This window comes from Lagopus muta, chromosome 3 (genome assembly GCF_023343835.1).
Source record: "Lagopus muta isolate bLagMut1 chromosome 3, bLagMut1 primary, whole genome shotgun sequence".
Lineage (NCBI taxonomy): Eukaryota > Metazoa > Chordata > Aves > Galliformes > Phasianidae > Lagopus > Lagopus muta.
In genome coordinates, this window is record NC_064435.1 from 13,512,670 (window position 1) to 13,527,318 (window position 14,649).

A 14,649-nucleotide genomic window follows, 5' to 3' on the forward strand; every position below is an offset into this window, starting at 1 on the left:
AGGTAACACCAAGTTCTGCCCAGCTGATCTTCGCACTTGCGAGGAGATTCTCATATGCCTCTGGCAGCCTAGTTTACTTCCCAAAATTTCTTTCCATGCTGCTCAAAACCATGAAAAGGAGGCTTTTGGCTAGGACATAGTAAAGAAAAATTGAAAACAGAACTAACCTTCAAGCTCTTGTTGACTGTCAGCTACATCACCTCCTCCAATTTCCTTCTTTTCACAGGAATACATATCAAGGTTTTCCTAATGAAAAGCAACAAGAAACATCAGTCACAAAAGTGCAGAAGAACGCATGTCTGCTGCCTACACAGTAACATTATCAGAGGACAATATACACACAAAAATACATTAACACACAGGAAGAGTGAACAGGATCATGATTATGACATCTACAGTTTGTAACAAAAATTTCTGTACTATGCCAGGGCGCACTTGAGGAGGTTAAACACTTACCTGGATACACAACTGCGTGTATTAGCCAATAACCCAACAGCGTGGCAGAATCAAGGAAAAAGAAACAACTTCTAGCAACACTAAGAAATAAAACCAAAACCACCACAACCAACACCAAAATAGCTCAGAGGCAGGTGAGAGATGTTACACCAGGTACTGCGGACACCTGCGTTGACGTTCTGCGCTCCTAGGCAACCTGCGCCTTGAGGAGGGGGATTGGAACTCTGACCTCCGGGGGTCCTTTCTAACCTCTACCACTCTGTAACTTGAGGGAAATACAAAGGAATTCAGAGCTAAACAAAAATCCAAAGGCAGATTTTAAACATCTTAATAGTCTATGTGCCTATAGTTCAAACGCACAGCAGACATTTGTAATCTAATAGAGAAAAACTAAGAGTAAATGCGGCATACAACTTTGACAGTGTTGAATTTAAAGGGCATTAAGATCCTGAGAAGAAACACAGAAACCATCCATTGCCTTTTGTTAAATTTGCCAACTATAAGTGTTCTTGAACACGATGAGAAAGAAGATTAAGGAACGAAGCAAAAACAGCTAAGTTACACAAATGGGATGGAAAGCATCAGGTAATCTTTGTGAATTCAGTTCTCAACCAGAACTTTTAATAAGACTTGGAGTAAAAACTCAAGCCCTGAAACAAGTATTTGTTTGACTGGATCTTGTTTCAAATGGATTTTTAACTCCATTCCAAAACCGTAAGCCAGTTCAGAAACTGTGTTATAAGACGTGAGGTAACACTAAGCTGTTAAAGTACATCTTCTGCAGAAGGTATTTCTTCCACTCTTAAAGGATGTCTGTAGTACCATACCAAAAGTTCTGATTAGAGAGCTAAAATGCACAATATTGCATTGCAGAAAATGTATCGTCCTTAACCAGTAATGAATTCTTTGGAAGGAACTGATTGCAGCTAAATTAAAATTACTACTAAATTACTTGCCTATGCAAAATATTCAACTTATGCAAAAATGATAAAATAAGTGAGTATTTACTTCAGCATTGCTGAACACCCCAAAGTCTTCCAAGCCCTTTTTATGGCGTCAACGCATCTTCTCCATGTCATCCATCTTTTGCAACACTGCTTCTGCAGTACTAAGACGAAAAGTTGACGTGTAAGAATGCAGATAGGCAAGTACCCAAAAAATTAAAATGGAACACAGCTTCAGTACAACATTTTAATATGGCATGCACAAGGCAGAAGTCACGGACACCAAGCTGAGTTCTTAAATATTAAGAAAAAAAATAGTATCAAATGTTTCTTTTTATTTATTTTACACAGATTGAAGCACAAGTATTTGAGGATGTGCCAACATGCACTGTTTGCAGATTTTCCCTCTTGCTGAGCACAATTTAAAGCATGTATATGAATGCAGGAGGAAAGTAAGAATTCTGAAGATCATAGCAGGACCATTATAGAGAAATTCTGATAGCATTACAACCACGCAGAGCAGCTTGAGTACTGTTAAAAACTACCAGTCATCTTGGCTTAACTGACACAAGCTGCTTATTCCTCCTGTAACTATAATCTCTGTTTCTTGTTTTGCCATAATTATATGTGCAGGAAAAATAATCCCTGCTGCTGTCACATTGTGCGAATCTTTTAGATAACAGTACCAACTTGAGCTCCAGAACCAGAGAAAAGCCACGGCAAAAAATGCAGAGTTGCTACATTATTTCACTTTGGCTCTATCAAACTTCTCTTAGCATCTTACCTGAGAGTTAAGTGTAAAAGTTTGCTAGAAATGAAGACATCTGATACTAAGAAAACTATTGAAAACAGCATGTTAAATCTAAGGAAAATTGCAATGTAAAGCTATCATTTTTGGTCAGAAGACAACACAGAAAGGCACAGAACCCACATGCAAAAGGCACTAAGAGCATGAAGATTCCTCATCCCATACCTCTCTCTGTTGTCAAGAGAAAGACAAAGTCCATAGGCAGTACTGTGTCATGGCATAAAGCCTGCTAATAAGGCTCATTTAGCAGGTCAGCAAGGAAAGAACACTTACTTTGTTATAAGTGCATCAAAGAGAATAGACTGATTTGTAGCAGCGTAACGGCTTCGTCGGAACTCCAAATCCCCATTTTCTTCATGGATTTGTTTGACAGCTTTTGCATCAGCGCTCATTTTCAGTGTCCTTGTGACTGAAATACAGTAAATACGTGAAATATTTTGAGACAGTAAAGATGCGATTCCCCTTCTTTCATCATTGTTCTTCTAAAATGTAAAAGCAAGCAAACAGAAAACCTGAAGTGGATTTTTTTCTTTAAATACAGATTTAGAAGTTTTTGTCATGAGCACAGCACTCTGCTTAGTGCTTGTTTGGAACACAAAGTCTACTTAAAAGGATGACCTGTACAAAAACTTTATTACTGAAACGTCCAGTAGAGAAAACTACAAATACTTCTCCAAAGTGTTTTGCTCCATCCATCTAAAATGTATCTAAGTATCTCACAGCATTAAAAAAAATTGTTAAAAAAAAGGCAATTGTTTAAAGAAAAGGCAAGCCTTCTCTTAGGATGCAAGTGCTTCATGACCCTGTGTAAGCATGGATCATTTTTGCTTTCTACATCATGACACAACAGCTTAAGAACTGTTATGTAATAATATAAATAAGAACTACTTCAAGATATACATCCAAATGCTGGAAAACTCCAGCTCCTGCTTTCTTTGAAAGCCTGCCTAGCATTTAACATAGTACATCCTTTTTCACAAGTTTGTTACTTGCACTGCCATTGAAATATTGACCAGAGGACACTGGGAAGGTAACAGCTACACCACAGTCTTAGTATGATGACAGCTACGCCTTGATCTTAGTTTCATAGTTAGCACTGACAAGTGTGGACCTGCTAAATAACATGCTTTTACAATCAGCACATGAACAACAGCATGTGAAATGCTCCATTTCAGGCACTTGCTCTGCTTTAGCCAATAGCTGGTAGGACACTGCACAGATCTAGCGGATTTTGCCAGGTGTCAGAAAGTGATCTCTCTGCACCAAGTGCTGCTTCCTTCAGCTCTGCAGTTTGGTTCTAAGTCAAACCCATGAACGTCAGTGAAACCTTCCAACCATCAGTGGATTTGTGCATCTCCTGACCAAACTGCTCTTTAAATTAGATATATTGTAATAGTGTAGTAGTCCCACCTATTTGCCAGAACAACTGTCCATTATTTTGTGTCCTGCAGACTACAGAAACCCCATGCAAAAGAGAAACCCGAGGTAAGAATCAGATTCCTCAATGCTTAAGAACTAGCTGGAATTCGTGCTGCATTCTATTAATTCCTTGAAAGCCCAGGAAGAATATCTTCCTATTTACATAAAGCCCATAGGAAATTCATTCTCTTTGAAACATATTAGTTTTGGCTGATGAGTTTCAAAAGTTCTGGGGCCAAGTGAAATAGACAAAGTGAACAATTCAAATAAGAATCCTAGTGAATTACAACTGCTTACCTTCCTTATGTTCTTCTTTTTTCAGGTCAGATTTTGTCTTTGTCAATTGCCTACATTAAGAGAGAATAAAGTAGGGAGAAAAAAGTTACTGTATCAGCCCCATTAAGAATTGGGAACTTCACCACCTTTATAATCCAGTACACAAAGAAAAGCCTTTAACCTACATGCAGGATTCAGACCCCAAATCTGTCACGTAACACATGCTCACAGTTCTATACAAACATACACTTCCTAATGTGCTGTAATGCTATAATGGATAGAAAGTACAGCAATAATATCAGGATGGCAAATTCTTTGGCTACAGCAAATGAGAACAAGCCCCAACGCAGCAACTGTGGACACAAACATGAAGGAAATAAAGCTGCCTACCTCTGGAAAGCCTCAGGTACAAAGGGATCTCCAGTGAGTGCCAACCCTTCAATGAGGTCTGGGAAGGGCTGGATCCTGGTTCCACCCCTTCTGGTCACTCAGCTACACTGCACACAGCTGAGTCCCCCTGGGTTGGCCCTGCCTTCCCATCAGGAGCTCAATCACTGGTTCAGGCTGTGACTTAGCATTTCCACTACACGTGCTCATCTTGAAATCTCAAAATATGAACTATATCTCATGAACCAAAGCGGAAGAGAGACCTCCAAAAAGCTGGGAAAGGATGCATGGTTTTTGGACAAGCAGAAGACTTTCCTTCTGCCTCAAAGTACTGATAGTGGTATTAACATACCCAGAGAGCTCTACGGATTCTTACCTGTAGACTTATCATTACAAGACTCACTAGGTGTGCTTGCCCTCTTGTTTTTCACTATACGCTGAACACAGATTAAGTGTATATAAATACAGTACTTTCCAAAGGGTCTCCTATTCACATTTTCACTCAATATTTCCATACTTGTCTCAAAGCTGGAATCTGAATGCACAGTGATGTTTTCTCTTATTGGTCTTAAACAGTATCCACGGAAACATTCCATTTTGCCAGAGGAAAATCTCTGTGAAAAGAAGGAAATAAGAATACGTTCATTGGAATCATATTTATTCATCTGAGAATGGATTCTGAAGAGCAAAGCACAGCAGCTTGGGTACCGCTGGGTACAAGATAAGACTCCTTGGAACTCAGTCACAGCCACTAACACATTTTGTTTTCAGTCTTACCAACACATTCTGTAGCAAGCTCATCTATAAAGGTGTCCAGCAGCTTAGGAGTCCAGTCACGGGTATGGATCTTGAAAATTTCTTTTCTAGCCTGGAAACAAAAAATTGTTGCATTTCATTTTGTCCTATGTTTTTCCTAAAAACAGCAACAACAAAAGAAACAACACTCCCTCAAAAGCTTCATAATACTACAAACAGTTTGCTTGTCTGCTAAACGTTTGGTGCAGTTGACACGATAGAGGGAAAGGATGCCATCCACAGGGACCTGGACAGGCTTAAAAGGTGGGCCCATGCCAACCTCATGAAGTTCAACAAGGCCAAGCACAGGGCCCTGCACCTGGGTTGGGGCAGTCCCAAGTACAAATACAGGCTGGGTGGAGAACGGCTTGAGAGCAGAGAAGGATTTGGGAGTGTTTGTTGATGAAAGACTCAACGTGAGCTCGCAATGCACACTTGCAGCCCAGAAGGCCATTTGTATACTGGCATGCATTGAAAGAAGTGCAACCAGCAGGTTGAGAGGGGTGACTCTGCCCCTCTGCTCTGCTTTTGTGAGACCCCACCTGGAGTACTGTGTCCAGTTCTGGGGCACCAACACAAGAAGGACATTGAGCTGCTGGAGCAAGTCCAGAGGGCCACAAAGACAATCAGAGGGCTAAAGCATCTCCTCTATGAGGACAGGCTGGGAGAACTGAAGCTTTTCAGCATAGAGAAGTCTCCAGGGAGATCTTTTAGCACCTGAAGAAGGTCTACAGGAAAGCTGGGGAGGGACTTTTTATAGGGAGAAGGAGTGACATGACAAGGGGAAATGGGTTTAATCTGGTAGAGCATGGATTTAGACTAGATAGTAGGAAGAAATTCTTCACTGTGAGGGTGGTGAGACACTGGAACAGGTTGCCCAGTGAGGTTGTGGATGCTCCCTCCCTGGAGATGTTTAATGCCAGGCTGGATGGGGTTTTGAGCAGCCTGGTTTAGAGGGAGGTGTCCCTGCCTATAGCAAGGGGATTGCAAGTAGATGATCTTTAGATCACTCCCAACCCAAACCATTCTATAGTTAATTTAACATGTTCATTTTCAAGCAGGAAATCTAATAATTCTAAGTTTATCTTTTTTTCTGAGAACCTGCAGCTAAAGAAAGGGCAATTCTAGCTTACATGAAAGTTTCCAAAATACGTGACCTAATGATCTTCAGCAAAAAAGCATAGAAAAGAAAAACTATCATGAAAAGCATTTTTTATTTTCCCCCTCCAAGAAATTTCTCTTAAATTTGGAAAATTTCATGCTGACAGTCCCATCAGTTCACTGCACTTGCTTTTCTGTCAGTTCATTCAAGTAAAGTAATTCTAGTACCACTCTTCAAGCTGCTGCAATTTCTGTAAAGAAAATAACTATGACTCAAACTGGACACCAGTTGTAACCTTGGTTAATCACTGCCACTGAACTAGAAGCTTCCCAAGCCCTTCCCCTCTGCAGCGCACTTCACATCTTCACCCAAGCCTCTGTCAATATGAAGCAGTAAGAATGTCAGCTATTACAGGTAACTCCCAATTAGAACAATCTAATGAAGTACGCCTCCATCCACTCATAAGTGAATTACTGAGACCAAGAGCAGAATTTCAAGGTGAAAATGCCCAAGCAGATTAAGTAATTAAGCAAACAAAACAACTTTGGGAAAGCTCCAAATACATTCCATCACCAGTCATGATACAAGTTTTTATGCAAGCAAAAAGTAATTATTGAGGATGTACACCACTTCCTTCACCTTCAAGATGAGAGAACAGTAGTTTAAAGCCAATTTGCATTTTCATTCCTTCTTAAAACATGCCAGTGACAAGCAACATCATGTTTTTCTTGACTAGTCACAGTGAAACCAAAAATAAAGTAGAGTGAACTACTTGTTGAAGTTGTCATCATATATATTCAGCAGCAGATTTGCTCTGCACAGTATGGAAGTGTCTCCAGATATCAGCCTTACATCCAATCTGCACAACTTTTTGCTATGAAATCCGACTTTGTCACATTAGCATTAAGGTTGTATTTACTTTCTGACCTCTTTATTTGGGAGGCCAAAGAAGAATTCACGGTCGAAGCGTCCAGGTCTTCGTAAGGCAGGATCGATGGAATCCAGTCGGTTGGTCGCACCGATGACAACCACCTCCCCTCTGCTGTCTAACCCATCCATGAGTGCCAGAAGCGTTGATACGATGGAGCTGATGGAAAAAATACAATTTTTATTCCCCGGTTCAGTAAGTTTTGATACAATCCACATGACTTAGTGTTGTGTTCAGCTTTGGGCACCTCAATACAGAAAGGACACTGAGCTTGCTGAAACAGGTCTAAAGAAAGCCAAGTAGGCTTGTGAAGGGCTTGGAGAACATGGCCTATGAGAAGCTAGTTAAAGAAACTGGGGCCATTTAGCCTGGGGAAGAGGAGGTGGAGTGGAGACCTTATGGCTCTTCTCAAATATCCGAAAGGTGATTGCAGAGAGTGGGGTCGGTCTCTTCTCACTGGTGGCAGGTGACAGGATGAGGGGAAATGGCCTCAGGTTGCACCAGGGGAGGTTTAGGTTGGATATCTTTACTGAAAGGGTTGTAAAGCGCTGGAATAGGCTCCCTAGGGAGGTGCTGAGTCTGCATCCCTGAACGTGTTTAAAAGCCATTTGAATGTGGTGCTCAGGGACTTGATTTTACAATGGGTTGTTAGTTAGGGTAGTATAATTAGGTTGTGTTTGGACTTTATGATCTCAAAGGTCTTCTCCCACCTGAGCAATTCTTCCATTCTATTACTTTCTCCAGTGAGTACTCAAAAAAGGACACAATTCTGTTGATGATGCTCATCAGTGACTCATTTTAAGACAGACAAAAATAGGTAAGGTAACACAGACCTTGTGCTAGTATTGAGCAAGTGAACTGTTTTCAACTGTTGTCTCAAATAATCTCAAGTTCAGGAGCACCGAGCTACAGGTTTTCAGGATAAATTAATGAGGAATACAAAGTGGTCAGCATCGCCCCTCCCACTCCCAGCAGATTCTACGTAGACATAGAAAACATAATACCTATGAATCTGGTCTTGCTTACTGGACCGGACAGGAGCAAGACCATCAATCTCATCGAGGAAAATAATTGAAGGCCTCATGCGATATGCCTAGAGTGAAAATCAGTAATACTGTAAGTGTAAAACAGCACTGTTTCAAGAGAAAACACATGAAAGACATTATGGTTGGCATGTCACTGCAACTAGATTTTTTTTAGAGTAACATCAGGGATCTCTACTTGTTGACTTGGAGTATCTGACATAAGTAACAGAAAGCATCAGTCTACATCAACCTACCGTGACCAGGTGACAGGAAACAAATCATTCCAGTAGTTGCTACAGCTATTTGGCAGCCATAAAGAACAAGCAGAACTTAATTCAATTACAGGTTGTGGAAGCAAGCCTCCTCTATGAATTTAAAGAACCCTGCTTTCAGACAGCATCTGTTTCCCTCTGATCTAAAGCCATCATCTCTTGCCTCTTGCAGCCTTCTCTGCGGCTGTTCTGGTGGGAGGAAATTTTGTTGCTTTGAAAGCTTTTCTCATTTTGATCTTTTCCCATTTCAAGTCTCTGATCCAAATTATGGAGGCACTGAAAAAGCAAACGCTGACATTCCTATTTCAGTGGGGAAAAAGGCCACCAACAACCCTAACGAAGTACCCAAAAGAGGATGCTCTTAATAATGTTAATCACAGAAAATCACAGTTTCAACTGGGAATGGAATATACTGCATATTTCAATCTTACCTGATCAAATAACAAACGAAGTTGCCTTTCAGACTCTCCAACCCATTTGCTGAGGCAGTCTGCACCTTTCCTCACAAAAAAAGCCACTCTCCTGTTCCCCTGGCTGCACTCATTCGCAAGGGCTCGTGCAACCAGGGTCTTTCCAGTTCCTGGTGGACCATAGAACAGACATCCTCTGCAATAAAAAACGATTCAGATAGGAAAAAAAAAAACATTGTGAAGAGAAGCTATTACAACCATCATCCCTAGAACAAACAACTCCTCTTACCTAACCAAAACATTTCATGTACAAGACAGCACAAATAGTTAAAGTTGGGTTAAGGTCCTGGCAGGACCTGAAGTTTTGTGCTCCGACAAAATTTCCCAAGGCAACAAAATAAATGAATAATGCAGATACCTCAGATGTACACCTGCAGAAGAGCATGTACTGCCCCAAAAGGACCTTTCCAAAACTGCTAGCAGACACACAGGGTATTAGAGCAAACTGGGCTCAAACAAGCAACTTCTGCCCAGAAGGAGTTAACAGATGAATCACCAGGTTGCTCTTTAGCAATACGCTCCACGCTCTCGCTTTCACACAAGCATGGATTTGATATCAAGACTTGTTAGTAAAGCACTTAATTCTCTCTTAAAAAGCTTTAAGTTACAGGATTTGGCCTCATAGACCATCTTCTGCTGGAGAAAAATGAGGAAGTCTAATGCTGAATAGAAAATTTAAGAAAATAAACAGAAAAGGGTATTCTGCATTTTCAGATAAACATAACCATCAGCTAAGAAAGCACTAAACATGCTGCTGTTTGAATAAGAATTTCAGTGAATAAAGAAGTAAGGCTCTGGAAGGTTTTTTTTCCATTATTCTTCTTCTAAATAATACTTCCAAAGTTTCTGACAGGAAATAATCTGAACTTATGTTTCCATATACCAGGACTGAGTTTTGATTACTAAGAATATAAGGATAATCAATAAATCTAATAACCCAATTTCATAATTGACAAGATTAGCTACGTAAGAAATGGACAGCTTCTTACTTTATCCCAAGCACAACAAACACCACAACATTCTTGTTGTAACAAGCATTACAAGTGATGATACCTGAGGACTTCATGAAAGGTGAGAAAGAGAAGCAGACTTCCAAGAACCAAATCACAAATGACTTCCATTAGACCATCTCCTCCTCCTTACAAACTGATCAAGCCAACTTGTACATAAAACTCAAAACAAAAAACACCCCAACCCAACTTTATAACACTAAGACACTTTGGAAATACATTCTCCTTTCACAGAATTTCCAACCTGCAGACAAGAAATTTTGACGCACGACAAGGCACTGCTTATGTTTGGAAGCTATATGGATGCACGCTCTGGACTCCATCCATTTTAAAGAAATTATTTTTTACTACTACTGAAACAACCCCTCACTGTTGTCAGAAGCAAGGAAACAATGATAACTCGGTTGAATATTCTCCTGAAAACAGTGAACTTACAATGAATAGTTTCTATCAGTTACCTTGGAGGCTGAATTTTGAATCTCTCAAACACCTCCGGATAAAGCAGCGGAAAAATGACCATTTCTTTTAAAGCTGCAATGTGGTCAGAAAGACCACCCACGGCATCAAATCGCACCTGAAGATCAATTCAACAGAACACACGTTGTTAACAAAGTTAGCAATTTGGATGAAGGTGTCACCAGAAGTTATGCATCAGCAACAAGGAAATGTTCTGGGCTGTTGCTGAAGTTGCCTGACAGAAACCCATCAAGCATAGCTGCAGGTGGCCCATTACTGAAAGCCTTCACAAACACTGATGCAGCAAATTAAACCACTCACCGAACTATCGATTTGCATGGGATCAACATCAGCCAGGCTTTTCCCAATTTTCACTCCATCCTTGTGATCTCCCTTCAGCTCATTCTCCTCAAGGTTTACTGGAAGACACCTGATTTCAATTAAGGACAAAGAAAAAGCTGCCTTATTTCAGACGTAGCTAGAATATTTGCTTTTATGACAAGTGAACACAGAAGATTTTATTAATTAACATAACCTTCCCTGGCACCGAGGTCAGGCTGACAGGCCTGTAGTTCCCCGAATCCTCCTTACCACCTTTCTTGTACATGGGAGTCACATTGGCAAGCCTCCAGTCTTCTGGGACCTCACCAGTCAACAAGGAGCGCTGACAGATGATGGAAAGCGGCTCGGCTGTCACCTCCGCCAGTTCCTTCAGCACTCTCGGGTGGATCTGCTCCTTCTTCAGTGCAAGCCCGCGCCGCCCGCCCGCCTCCTCCGCTCACGGCCGCGCCTCCATCTTGCGTCTCACAAACTACTGCACTTCTTTTGGGGCGGGGGGGCGGCGGCCGAGCCGGGAACTCCCAACGCCGCCCGGGCCCTCGCCTCGCCGCCGCCCGCGGCGCGCACTCGCCTCCTCCTGGCGCCTCGCTGCCCCGGGGCGGCCGCGCGGGGAGGACGGGCAGCGGCGGCCGTGCCTCTGCCTCCCTCGCAGGGAGCGGGGGCGGAGCCGCTCGCCGCCCCGCCGCCGCCCCGCTCGTCGGCGGCGGACACCCGGCGGAGGCCGGTCCGGGCCCGCGGCGGTGCCCGCTAAGTTAGTGCCCGACCGTCCGCTTCTTCCACCCGCGGCTTTCCGCACGTGCCCGGCCCTGAGCGACGGCGGCGCGGCGCGGTCCCGAGCCGCCGTGCCGCGGGCGGGGGAAGAGACGACCCGCACAGCCCCGTGCTCTGGCTAGAGGTGGAACTTGGGCATCTTTCTCCAGCCGTCTCGGACACGTCGCTGTTAGCTGCCACCGAGATACTTTGCGACGCACCGTGCTTACATAGTATGTAGGCTGCTCCGAAAGTCATGCCGCCCGCTGCTTTCCTTGGAAACGACAACAAACACAAAGAGCACAGTAACACCGGAGGACAGAGCAAATTCTCAGCTAAGAAATGCTATTTTTCAACAGCCACACCATCAGCTATGTATTTTTGCCAGCAGTGAACGGCTGCACGCTGCGCTCACAGAGATGTGCACTACTGGAGCTCACCTGCTGTTTCTCAGCGTTTCACCAGCCACCACCTCCCTGTGCTCACATCCCATTTTGGTGTCCGTAAGCATTCAGCAAGCATCCATGAATGTCAGTGCCATTTCTTCCACATGCGGGAATTCAATTCCACACCTTTACTTCATACAGACTTCCGTATCAGACACCATTCTATCGGATTGCCCCTCTGCTGCCATCTGCCACACGACAAAATGTAACACGGCAGTGGTGGGCAGGTTCAGCTGCTGTACCACCTCTGACCGTGTTGGCCAACGTTATAGAATAGGAGGCATGACTTTCGGAGCAGCCTTTCCCTTTCCTCCATCACTATTTGCAGCTTTGGCTCAGACCCTACATGTGATTGATTCCCAAAGGAGAAAAAGCAGAAAGTGGCTCGTGGGAACCGCTTACAGTAACAGGGAACAACTCATGGCACAGTGAGGCTTCTAAGTTTCTAAAACTGTAGAAATGTGCTTTGTTATTGAGATGAACAACAGGAGATGTTTGCGCATAGCCTGAAGATCAAGTTTGTGTGAGAGGAATGCTCCTGGTTCTTCCTTTCCAGTCACTCCTTGTAAGGATGAAGTCGTTGAGCTGCCATGCAGAGAGCTGACTGCATACGATTGTATGGTGATAAGGGATGAGGAGAACCTGGGAAGCACAAGAGTGCGTTGTATGCAGCTCAGAAACTCTTACAGACAAGACTGGGGATTTCTCCACTCCATCTCCATTACAAAGACGTTTCCAACAAAGTCACTCAGAGAATGAGCTCAGCAAACCCCATGCACACCCCAAACAAATCTGTGATACTCACCAAGTTACAGAACAAGTAATATACATTAATGTGTGAATTCTGAATGTACGCTTTTCTTCCTCCTGCCTTCGCTACTGCCGCATAAGCAATATACCATAAACAAGGTAAGCTACTCCCAGAAAGCACTTCTTTTAAAGTCTTCAGACTCATACTGTTTTTAAGATTTTTAGTGAATCGAAAGAAACAAATGGACATTCATTTCTCATTAATACTCATCCAAACAATCCAGAGGAAAAAAAACCCCACATAGTTTAGAAATGTTGGCACACACTAGAAAGAAACAACACACATAAGAAAGCACACTCGGGGATTGCACAGTTAGGTATTTGGTGACATACCAGCAACAGATACTGCTACATATTTCATCACGATACAATTGTTTTTTGAAAACAAAACCTTCCCCCATCTTACGTTAATTTAAAAAGTTGTCACATTAATTTTCTCCACTGGTTTGAAGAGGAATTGACCTCTAAAACAGAGTCTTGCTCTGATATTTCTTACATATATTTTTGGTGAAATACAGTTGATTTTTAAGAAATAGACAAATAGATTCTCTCTTCGTCACTAAGAAAATTATTTACAAATTTAATTCAACTAATAATTTACATTAAATTAATAAATATTAAAAATACTATTTTCCAGTATAAAGATTGTCACTGTTAGAAGCAAGACCAAGCATCATGTGAGGAAGTTTCAATACCAAGCCTGGCTTTGCCTCTCAAGCTGGGATTTTAATTGTTGAAAATATGCCATAGCAAAAAATCTTTGTGGAAATGTTTTCTCCCAGACTGTCTTTCTGTTGTTAATTCCAGGAAAGCCACCTGAGATGCTATCAGGCAATTTAAAAAAACAAAACCAAAGAAGTCTCTGAACTGCACTGAGAGTTTTCTAAAGGCATTAGATTTCACATGTCAGAATCAGACTCGTTTTAAAACCCTCACATACCGTGCTGTACAATATACATCACCAGGGATTTCTGCAGAAAAAAATATGAGTCTGAGAAAGGATGATATAGGCTTATCCATTTCTCCATCCTTTTCTTTTAAGAAGAGGCACTGGAAGCATCTGGAAGACATTCACATCTACACTGTGACCAAGGCACTGACTGCAGTACTTCACAAACCACACAACACGAGGTTAAGGTGCTGTGCATTGCAGAGGACGGCTGAACGCACTGATCTCAGAAGACCGTACTCCTTCTGTCTGAGTTCGCTATTCATCACAAAATATCAACACATACAGGGAAAGAATACAAAATAAACACACTTAGAAAGAGTTTCTGAACATTAAAAATATACATTAAGATATATTTGTTCTATCTACATAAAGTACTGAATTACACGCAACAATAACAGAAGAACATCCAACGAAAACAACTTTGCAGAACAGCAATCAAGGATGTCACAGATCACATTCGTGCTAAGGCTTTAAATTCTTTCTTCAAAACCTAATAAGAAAAAAGACAACAAAAATATCAGTAAGCAGAAATAAAACTGATCAACATTTTCTACTTTTCCACAAAATGAATAAAGAATTCATAATGACACCCAATTGTTAGTCACAGCTAATAAACAGTGTGCTGCCTCTCTCACAATGCCTTGTTATCCCCTTTAGCTTCAGATACATCCTCATGCATCCAACCTGGAGATTACCACGTAGAGACTCTATGGATCTATACCATAGAATCACAGAATGGCCAGGGTTAGAAGGGACCTCAAGGATCATGAATCTCCAACCCCCTTGCACAGGCAGGGCCACCAACCTCCCCATTTAATACTAGACCAGGCTGCCCAGGGCCCCATCCAATCTGGCCTTGAACACCTCCAGGGACGGGGCATCCATAGCCTCTCTGGGCAGCCTGTTCCAGCACCTCACCACTCTTTTGGTAAAGGACTCACCTCTGACATCCAACCTCAATCTTTCCCCCCCTCAACTTCAAACCATTTCCCCTTGACCTGCTA

The 14,649-nt window shown here is 42.3% G+C and overlaps 1 protein-coding gene across 5 annotated transcripts in view; it reads right to left on the reverse strand.

Moving 5' to 3' along the window:
• LOC125691434 (ATPase family AAA domain-containing protein 2-like) overlaps window positions 1-14,649 on the reverse strand; it is a 63,990-nt gene that overhangs the window by 20,033 nt on the left and 29,308 nt on the right. For 2 of the 5 annotated variants that reach the window (XM_048940827.1, XM_048940825.1), the window contains exons 2-4: window positions 10,670-10,778; window positions 10,351-10,466; window positions 8,844-9,018 (exon numbers count right to left, since the gene is read on the reverse strand). The exons of 1 other annotated variant lie outside the window; for it this stretch is intronic. In XM_048940827.1, the coding sequence (XP_048796784.1) occupies window positions 8,844-9,018; window positions 10,351-10,466; window positions 10,670-10,687 (309 nt within the window). In that variant the 5' untranslated portion in view covers window positions 10,688-10,778. Of the gene's footprint in view, window positions 1-8,843; window positions 9,019-10,350; window positions 10,467-10,669; window positions 10,779-10,939; window positions 11,273-14,649 lie in introns of those variants that run through there. 2 more of the 5 variants (XM_048940824.1, XM_048940826.1) reach the window with 2 other exon arrangements.